The sequence below is a fragment of the Danio aesculapii genome, chromosome 20 (assembly GCF_903798145.1).
Source record: "Danio aesculapii chromosome 20, fDanAes4.1, whole genome shotgun sequence".
Classification (NCBI taxonomy): domain Eukaryota; kingdom Metazoa; phylum Chordata; class Actinopteri; order Cypriniformes; family Danionidae; genus Danio; species Danio aesculapii.
In genome coordinates this window covers 21,225,620-21,237,006 of record NC_079454.1, presented here as the reverse complement: position 1 = coordinate 21,237,006, position 11,387 = coordinate 21,225,620, and the positions used below count along the sequence as shown (strand labels likewise).

At 34.4% G+C, this 11,387-nt stretch overlaps 1 protein-coding gene across 1 annotated transcript in view; it reads right to left on the bottom strand.

Moving 5' to 3' along the window:
• Nucleotides 1-5,987: 5,987 nt before the first annotated feature.
• The window catches only part of rhoj (ras homolog family member J), a 31,963-nt gene continuing 26,563 nt past the window's right edge, over nucleotides 5,988-11,387 (bottom strand). Inside the window, exon 5 of the mRNA XM_056481180.1 lies at nucleotides 5,988-9,501. Within this exon, the coding sequence (XP_056337155.1) occupies nucleotides 9,355-9,501 (147 nt within the window). The 3' untranslated portion in view covers nucleotides 5,988-9,354. The remainder of the gene's footprint in view (nucleotides 9,502-11,387) is intronic.

Below are 11,387 nucleotides of genomic sequence, written 5' to 3'. Positions count from 1 at the left end.
TGTAATGGGATTCCGTATGATTGGAATCAGGTCAGATTTACAAATTGTTACAAATAACACAGAAAAACTAAGTTTGAAGTTAGTTCAATAGATCAATGTAGAAAAAGCAAAACTGTAGGAAATGAGATGTAATGCACTGCCTTGAGTCATTATTTTTCTCTTTTGAATAAAACTTTGTTACTTTTTTTTCCTGTTTTATGGATGTTGTGGATGTATGGGCTTGCCCACTTACCTTGAACCATTTAAGAAGATTTATCTGAATCTTGAAGCAGTGTTTGTTGAAGTCGAGTGTGAATGCACTGTAGAGATCAAGTGGACAACCAAAAATAACTACATTTTGAGGTCACTGCTTAGTCCTTTATGAAGTTTCTTAACTTGAGTAAAAAGAGCAGTTTTTAAAGCATATTTCTGAGTAAGATTTATTCTGAAGTACAATGTTGACAAATTGAAAGGAATATTTGCAAAAAGCACTGGTCGAAATGAAAAAAAAAAAAAAAACTTCCCAGTTACTGGTGTTAATCTGACTCCTGGTGGTAATTTTATTCATTCTCTTACAAATCAGATTTATCTGGTAGCCTCACTTTCCAGTTTTTTTACTTTGCATGCTGGTGAGCCATTCTAAAGACTGACTGAAACCCTCAGAGCAGATTGTTCAGATTAAGGCAAAATGGGAACTTTCAGCTCGGTCATCGCTTATCTATGCTTTTCAGAATATTACATATTAACAATGCCACTAACTAGACAATGCACAAAAGGACAGGGTAATGCAGAGAATCCCAAATAGGCAATAGGTTCAACACTGCAGAAAGAACTGCTCAACATTTTACTGCTGAACAGGGTAAGGATCTCTGCGGTGTCTTAATGTCCTCTGCCATCATCACTCAACCATTTTCATGCAGAACAAAACTGATAAAACTGTTCCTTAAGCCGAAAACATTAAAATAATGAAATGTCCCGGAGTACTGACCTAAACCTGATTGAAAATCTCACAAGCTTACCCACAAAGTTATGGCTAAGATACACTTCAGTTTGTGAACTTTCAATTTGATTCATTCTTATTTCTCTATACTATGCAGATCAGGGGTTGTTCGAACTTTAGCTTCAACTTGCCTCAACACACCTGCAAGGATGTTTCTAAGAGCTTGATTAGCTAGCCCAGGTGTGTCTGATTGGGATTGGAGCTAATATCTGCAGGACACCGGACCTCCAGAACTGAGATTTAACAGTTGAGTTGATCAAAATAACTTTACATTGCAAGGTCTTGAGGGTTGGAATGACATGAGGGTAAGTAATTAATGACAGAATTTTCCTTTTTTGTGTGAACTATTCATTTTAAGTAATTTCAGGGAAGGAAGCCCCGCCTTTTAGTAGTTAAAGGAGCCAATCGTCGCTCGATATAGACTGATTCTCCGGGGACTCCTGCCACGCGACACTTTCTGAAGGCTCCGAGTGAAACGACTTCTGTTTGATTACAGTTGAATATCACTATGCTAAAAGATTTCAGTTACAACTAAAGACTGGTTACAACCATCAAACAAAACCTGAAAAGGTCTTGAAATAGGCTACAGCATCTGAACAAAGATATACATTAATTTTTAACAATTCAATGGTCCGTCGTCAACTCATTAATGTTTCCTTCACACTACTTCACCCGTGCTCTGACAGGACTTTGGAGCACTTCAAAACAAAGCTGAGTACTTCCATTAAAAAATGATTCCAAACGAGATGAGAAGATTTGATCAAAAGCTTTAATCACTCGGTGTATATTTACAACATTAGTTTTGGCAAAGAAAGCTGTCATGTTTACCCATACATAAACCAATACATGAAATTTAAAGTGAAAATAAAACATTACAAATATTAAATAGATGTTTACAGTTGTGTTCAAAACTAAGTTCAAGTTATAGCTCTTTCAACCAGTGACTGAAATCTGGTCATTTCATTAGTACTACAGTATAATTGCATAGGACAATGCAAGGCACAGTGTCATAGGTGCACTTTAAATGTAGCATAGAGTTTGTTTCTTTACTCATTTTAAGGCAAGCGAATGGATGGATTTCTCAGCCCGCAAAAAGGTCACTTGCACCTTGTAGGCTCTGGAAAGAAGTCCCTGAGGTCAAACAAAAGAACGACTGATGTAAAGACCACAAGAAATCAGTATCAGTTCTGGTGTCCAACAACATGGTCATCTAAAAAAACTACAACACAACAGCTTTTGGTAAGTTAAACCAGAACATGGTGACTTGAACTGCAAGGCTTCAGTTTAGTGCTTTGGCAGATACACAAACAAAATACAAGGGCTACACAAAACAATTGTCCACACTATTTGACACTTGTATAAAAGAAGTAGAGAAAAGGCCACATATTTAAGGCGAGATTGTTGAGAGTGATCAGTGGTGGTGTTTGCAGCATGACCGCACTACATATTTGCAGAAAAAAAACAAGTCTGAGGAACAAAGCCATTTGTGTTTGAGCTGATCTTTAAAGAGAAAAATGAGGCCGAGGCTTCGGCCGGAGGGAAAACAGAAGAGTTAGACAGCATATAAAGCCCAGTCCTTAATAAACACACAGGTACTTCAGCTCAAATAGGGACTAGTCGGGTGATTTTTATTTCTTTTTTTTTTTTACTGTGTTGGATCATATAGAGGGCTGTGTGTGCCACTTAAAAATCAAATATGTATGTTTAAACCCACATGAAAAAAACACTATAGTGTGTTTGAACTATATTATAGTAAAGAACTTGAATAATTCTGTTGTGGTGATTCTGTAGTTGCTATGCTAACATGACAACTAAATAGGCAAATGACCAAATACTGTAGTTTTTCTACAGATATAGGGTATATTATACTTCAATACACCACAGATTACTGTAGTAAAAACTAAAGTATACTACAGTATTTATTATAGTGTGTAACTTTACTATTAATATTCAATTCATCTTTATATATATATATATATATATATATATATATATATATATATATATATATATATATATATATATATATATATATATATATATTAGCATTACTGTAGTAAAAACTAAAGTATACTACAGTATTTATTATAGTGTGTAACTTTACTATTAATATTCAATTCATCTTTATATATATATATATATATATATATATATATATATATATATATATATATATATATATATATATATATATATATATATATATATATATATATATATATATATATATATATATATTAGCGCTTTTGCAATGTAAATTATCAAAGCAGCTTAGTACTATGTTCTGTAGTATATTTATTCTATACTACATTTTTTTTCTATACTGTAGTATTTATTGTGAGAATGACAGTATAAAGCAAACTCATAAGTTGGCATTCGGGCATTTAATAAATCTTTTAAATGTTAAGTTTAACTAAAAACTTAATCATTCCAGCATTTTATATTGCATTAAAAATATAACTGGCAACGTGAATGAGTAAAGCACATGTTTAGATATGTGTGTTCATAGATGTCAGACATGTAGCAGTAAAAATCAATGAATTTTCCCAATTTGTGCACAGTGTTTTAGTGTAAGAATAAATGTGGATATTTATATTTAAAAACTGTTCACCTGTGTTGACAATACATATTAACTCAATATAGAGAATGGGAATCTCCGTCAAGGCCGCCATGTTCACAATAAAGCAATACAAATCACTACAGAAAATCTATATAGTTTTATAGTGATAATTTTTGAAAAACATCTTACAAACACTTAAAATAGAATCAATGTGTAAATATCTTTAGGAAGAAAACACTTTTTGTATGTCTGAGAAGCTGTAAATATTAATTTTATTATGTTACTAAGACTAAAATGGAACTACAAGCTGAGCACGGATGCAGAAGAGGATCATATAAAGCACAGGTGTCAAACTCAGTGCCTCGAGGCCCACAGCTCTGCACAGTTCAGTTCCAACCCTAATTAAACACTTGATCAAACTAATTGAGTCCTTCAGGCTTGTTCAAAACCTACAGGTAAGTGTGTTAAAGCAGGGTTGCAACTAAACTAGGCTGTGGCCCTCCAGGAACTGAGTTTGACACCCCTGATATTCACATGCTGCTGCAAGAAAACATTTCCACGTGTGAATAGGGCTGGGCGATTAATTGAACAGTAATCGAAATCGACATTCACAACTTATAATCGATCAATTTTTTCCAGGTAAATTTTGTCAATTACTTTCCCTACCGCATGTGGAGTCACGTGACCCCGCACTGTTTATTCTTCTGTGTCGAGACCCCTCGTCCTCACTGACGTGCACCTCTATAAAAAAAATTAACTACACATTATAACGATGCATAGCGCAAGCTCTGTGATTGGTTGGTTTGGTATCGTTGATGAGTGTTGGCGGGGCTAAGAGAGATAGGCGAATGCTTACAAGTGTCGAGTCTCATGGAGGAGCTATGGTGGCCGAGAAAGCCTAACACTCTGCAATTTAAGAAAGCACATCCAATTACAAAAAACACCAGCAAATAAAGAAACGAACTTCATCAATTTGACAGCACACGTGTTGCAAATTGGTCACAACACAAACAAGTGAAGATACGCGCAGCAAATTGGTCACAACACAAATAAGTGAAGATACGCACAGCAAATTGGTCACAACACTTGCAAATATCCACGTAACACAAAGAAAATATTTCTAGGGGACCCAAAAACATGACGGACCCTGTAGAGATATGGATGTGTTATTATGTCGTGTAATCAAGTTATTAAAATGAAGAAAAACAACTCCCCTTTCAAAGACCACCAATCACTTCACTGAGCAACAGTCAGGACTGTGCATTTCTTCTCTTGTTTGTGTTATGACCGATTTGCAACACGTGTGCTGTCAAATTGATGAAGTTAGATTCTTTATTTGTTGGTGTTTTTTGTAATTGCATGTGCTTTCTTAAATTGCAGCACGTTAAGCTTTCTCGGCCACTGTAAGGACCTCCATATGGAGACTTTTGTTTAGTGTCTACCTTATGATTAAAGTCCACCAGTCCCCGCCTCTGAATGAGCGAGTTTGAGCTACTTCTACATTAAGGTAGCGCTAAAAAAAACCTGCGTTTTAAAATATTATTTACAGGATATACAAGTGCTATTTTATTCAGAAAATCTTCTACTTTTATTATGAAAAAATTGTTTTGTTTCCAAAAGTGCAAGTTATATATATATTTATAAGAAAAAAGTGACTGTTGTTTTAGGCAATGTGTGTTTTAATTTCAGCTGTCCAACACTGATGTTCACTAAATAATTTTAGATATTAGATACTGTGTTTCCTTCAAATATTTTAAAGTTAAGTAATGCACCTTTTATTCAAACATCTCTCACTTGTAATATGTGAACATATTTACTGTACAAAACCTGCCAGTGAATTATGAGGGCAAAAAACATTAAATAAGTAAAATAATCGTTGATTAATCGTAATTAAGTTAAAATTAATCGAGACTTTGATTTTAGGCCAAATCGCCCAGCCTTACGTGTGAATTTCTTATTTATTTGTTGTGTGAGCACTTAACAATTTTTGCTAATCAGTGTATATATGATATGAAAAACCTACAGAGATCAGTAGGATTCAGAATGCATGTGATGACATGTTCCCATTCTCTATTCCATTTTAAAAAACATTTTAATATTGTGTTAGGTAAAGTTGGACTTTGTCTATTTGTTATTGCAGCAACATCATCTGATAAAGATATATTTTTTGTGCATGAGTTGCAGATGCGCAACCATTTGCACTCGAGTGTTCATAGCCTGTCTTTAACCAATTCATTATGATGGACGGCTTTATGTGTTGAAGCTCATAGTAACAACTGCTAAATGAGGCATCTATGTAAATATCTACAGTACATGCTTCCTTAAACTACAGTTAAACGTTAGATTTACAATGATTTCTCAACATTAAGCTGCATTTGAACTGTTTTGTGTGTTTATTTCTTCATTTCAAAATGAATTTATTTCTATTGGACTTTATTGGACTTTGAAATATTTAGTGAGTGATTTTCACATTTTATTTTTAAGTGCCACTTACAGTCCCCCACACTTTTATTCCTCCATCGGCTCATTTTTTTTATTAGAGGAAAATGAGAGCATTCATTGTGTAGGCAGTGTCATTTGTGAAGATAAAATACAGGCCTCGTCTTAAATCGAAATGTAAATGCGTATGAAAAATATAATAATTACAGCACCATTATATGGCATCATTGTTCTACACCTACATTGAATGAAGATCAAGGCCTGACAGCTCGCAATAACATGACTAAGTACACTTTAGGGCATCTCGATTGGGAAAAACCCATTCAAATACAAGTAATCCACGGGCAAATGTTGTCACAAAATACATTTTCCCTTTATCCTGTCTCTGACAGACATCAGTTATCGCATAGCATGCTTGATTGTCATTAATTTTAGCCAATAAGTTCTTTACCGTACATGTCTTTGGATGTGTAGCCGTTATCAATGCTATTTGCAGTCGCTAATTTTGAATGACCCACTGATTTGTGGTAAAGATGCACTTCTGACTCTCTCTTTCCATCTGCTCTATCTGTATTGATGAGCTGGCCATCCTCCAGAGAATTTCTCTTATTAACTAGCTGGAACTGCTGAAGCACTGACTCCAGAAAGAGCGCAATATTGATTCGAGGCGATTTGAGAGAAAGCCAGCTTCTACAGAGGAATGGATTTTCATTTTTTTTCATAAGCCTTGAGAAACCATATGATATAGTGGTGGCCAAATTATTAGAACACTAGCATTTCCACTAGATTTTATTTCAGATCTTCCTGTCTTTTTGCTGTAGTGTCTTAATAGGAAATGTCAGTTTACATTTCCAAACTGTTTTTGCTATTTAATTGAAATATTTTTTTTATTTGCACAAGAATTTTTGAGCAGTCCATACTCCACACAGAGAATCGTTGTGGCCCATTCCTTGCGATCTTCTAGGGATTGTTACATTTCCTCTGGTGATTATGAGAGCTTGGTCTTTTAGTGCTGTGGCCTCAAGATTGTGAAAATCTCTTCCTCATGACTTCCGTCAAGCACAAAACAATTTAGAGGTTGTGTCTTGTTTCTAGTCAAATATCAAAAACATTTTTAAAAGAAGTAAATGATCTTAAAATTAAGTCATAATTAAGTAGGTTTTCTCTTAAAGCAGGTTATTTAGTTTGTTTGAAGGAAAAATTTTGGATTGTGACTTTTTTTTCTGAAAACAAGACTAATTTTTTTACTTGTTTAGAAAATGCATCTTGATGGAATAGATATATTTCGACTAAAAACAAGACCCCATCCAAATGAGAAAATAATTTTTAGCAGTGAACGCTCCCTTGTCTCTTTTCTCTGGGTATTACTTCTCAGTTCTCAGACTGTATCCTCAGTAGTAGTAGTAGTAGTACAATATCTTGTTATGGATCTTTATGTTATTATGTTATGCTGTTATGTATCTGTTGTTTATGAATATACCTTGTAATGTGACCTTATCTAGACTATATACAGACTAGACTATAGATACTACAGGGTGATTCAAAATTAATACCACAAATTTGAAAATCGAGAACTCCGCAAAGAAAAAAAAGAGAGCTAAGTGCTTTCTGTCATCGATTTAAGGAAGCTCTATAGTTTTCAAAATTGATTAATTACACAAGCTTCCATCATGCTTTTTTTATTAAATAAAGATTTAAAGTTGGGGTATTCTTTTTTTTTTTCCACCCTGCGTATATATTTAAAAACATGAAAGCAGCATTAACTAAGAGACCACTGGTCTAACTCTCTTGAAATCGGCATGCAGTGTAAGTCTAAAGTGGCACCGCACAGAAATATTGCACTTTATGTAAGAGACTGTATATTGCAGAACATTTCACACATCATTCTTAAGCAGAAACTTATAACTTTGGAAAATTGGGCAGCTTATAGTTCTAAAGAATCATGAAAAGATTTAACAACTTCAATGGATAGGTCACACTGCACAACTGAAAAAAAGTACAACTTTTTACTATGCCTTATGGTATTTTTTTAACACTTTGAACTAAAGGATTTACTACTTACAGATTTACTTTAAATTATACATTTTTACAAAAACATGTTCAACTAAACTGCTTGAACCCTGATAATTGCTGCTTGCATTTATTATTATTATTATTATTATTATTATTATTATTATTATTATTATTATTATTATTATTAAGAAAAAATACAACAGACTCAGTCCAGATAAACTTTGGAAACATCTTCAAGACACCTGCCTGCAAAGAGAAAATGCAGCAGAAAAGTTAGAGCGCTGCCCAAAATAACATTATAAATATATTTTTTCTTTATCAGTTAACTTCTCCTAACTGAACAGTTGCACCACCAGGAAGAGTCTTAAATTATTGATCAAAAATTGAACTGAAAAATCATATTTAACTTTGAATATATTTTAGTGTGAATGTTATTTATTTCTATCATATATATTTGTCTAAGTAACTTTTTATTGTAATACGAATTTGTTTTTATCATGTAATATTTTTATGTTTATCCATTTTGCCCTGAAATAGCCATAAGTTGCTGATGTGGCAATAAATAAATATCAACAGTTGTTGTAGCCACCCTTTGCGCTTAACATATGTTTAGTTTTTCAGGTAGCTTTGCAGGAAGGTTTCTTAAAATGTCTTGGACAAATTGCCACAGTCTCTAGGTTCTTTTGTTCACGCTGATGGTGAGATCAGATCTCTGTGTGAACCACTGGCTGCTCAAACACTCCTTGTGTCAATTTCTTACTCTTAATTTATCCAAATTCAATGTTTGATTAGTATTGTGCACTTAATTTAGACAAATTTAAAGGTGATTTTCTCAATATTAGATTTTTTCTAATACCTCAGATTCCAGATTTTCTTGACCAAATATTATTCTGTCATAAATGAAAAGCTTATTTATTCAGGTTTCAGGTGATGTATAAATATAAATTTCACAAATATATACACGTATGACCTTTTGTGGTCCAGTGTTGCATTAATAATTACTAATAACTTTGGCCACCACTGTATATCTGATAAAAAAAAAATAGCAATGGCCCAGAGCTGAATCTAAAATGTTTGTCTGACAGGAGATTAGCAAAGTCGTGCCATGTCAGTTCTTGTAACCGCAGTCCAGACGGAGACTTCTTTGGCTCGAGAAGCAGATCCTCCAAGGCAACATGGAGAGAAATTAAGGCACTTCTTTTGGACAGTGTAGCTCTCCCCGAGTCACACAAGCCCGGGGCAAAAGCGCTCATTGTCCTGAGGGACAACAGACGGATGGAGAAAGGAAGGATGTCCAGCAGACCGGAGGCGGTTTAGGGTCTTTGGAGGAGTGTGGATGTTCACAGCTGGAGATGTTTTATCCTCACACGAGAGCACAACAGCTCCTGCAGGCCGCACAGCCCCGTTTCTGTTTCTTAGGGCTGAAGATTGTCAGGATGGCCTCGTCAAACACCGTCTTCAGTCCTTTCTGAGTCAGCGCCGAACACTCCAGATAGCACTGGGCTCCAATCTGTGGACAGCAATATTCAATAATGTACATTCAGCTTTAGGTTTGAGGGGATCGATTCAAATACATCATTTACATCAGTTTTGTTTGTTCGGTAATATGACATTTTAAAAGTATTAGGAGCTATTCCACTGTTGGTTAATGTGTGTGTGTGTGTGTGTGTGTGTGTGTGTGTGTGTGTGAGGGCTTTAAACGGGCCTGTTGGGACTAATAGCCTCTGACTGTGAGCTCTGAGGCCATAATCAATCTGTGTAATCTGGTGTTTATTGTTACTTCACATAGAAGAAAGACTGACGTGTTGGCTGCCGCATGCTTCTGTTTATTTCTGATCAAATGGCTACTTTAAACAGCTCTGTCAAGGTTTATAGCTGCAAAAAATGCACATTTAACACTACAGCTCGTGTAATATTACATATTCATTCTTTACTTCATAGGATCATTTCTGTTAATTATGAAGTCATTTGTGTAATTGGCAGTGTTTTTATGAGTGCTTTATAGTACATTACTTACGAATAGAAATGTCAACAGAATTACAACCTAGTGAACCTACCACTTATTATAGCGTCTTATTTATAAGTAGCGCATAAAATTTTTTATTCATTTAATATTTCTACAATTATACAAACATTAATCTCTCAACACCATTTATGCCACATTTAAACAGCATTTAACTAATATATTAATGTCACGATCACCAGCGATCTAACATCCAGAGATCGCTGGTAAATACACTCGCATTCACATGAACTACAAATCTGCCATGTTATGGACTACAACACCCAATCATGCAACACACACACACACAACCGGTTCCAGATCCTGACTGATTACACTCTCAATGCTGAAGGTGCACAAGGACTGATTCATAGATTATAAGTACTGCTCAAACACACACACTGTTGCTGAGTCTTGTTATCTGTTTTAGTGACATTACAACACTGTTTCCTTGCCTTGCCTTCCGTGTTTTGAGCCTTTGCTTTTTGTTTGATCATTCCTGTATGCTGCCTGCCTTTTGACCACTTGCCTGCTATTACGACTATGACTCTGGATTGTACATATACATCTGTTTGTTCCTGTTTTGACCACTGCTTGCCTGACCATTCTAATAAACCTGCATTTGGATCCGCACCCCTGTTGTCAGTGTCACTTCCCTGGTTACAATTAATATAATGTACAAATGCAAAGATGGATTTTTGTTCATACTGTTTTCATTTACTTGTTAATAGCCATAAACTTTTTAGTTTTAGCACTCTTTTTAGTTTTATATGCAGTTAAGCTTGAAATTATTCATACCCCTGATACATTTTCAATCAAAGTTGCTTAATGATTTTTTTTTCTTCACAATGATGCCGCTTGTTCATCGTCTTATTAACTGCCTATGTCAATTCTGGTAAAAAAAACTCGCTGGTTGAATAAAAGTAACTTTTTAAGACAGAATTTGCAAGGGCTATGAATAATTTCAGGCTTGACTGTTTATTATCTTAAATTGTGTTTGCGAATATGAACAAATTTCTATTAATGAACCACTGACTAATTTAGCCTCTATAAACTCCTAATTTGCTGCTTATTAATAGCTATTAGGGTAGTGGTTATGTTTGGGTATTAGGTATATTAGGGATGTAGAATAAGATCATGCAGAATATGTACTTTATAAGTACTAATAAACAGCCAATATCTTAATAATATGCAGGTACTGTAATACGCCACAAGTTAATAGTGAAAATAGTTCATTAGACTAAAGTGTTGCTTAAACTACTTACTGTATGTGAATAGCCTGTTTATTTTTGTTTAAATTGGTTATTTTTGAGTGATTTAACTCTTTAAATACAATGTTTATTCACTAAACATTATTTTGTCTAAAGAATCAAGGCAGCTCAAACATTTAGTTA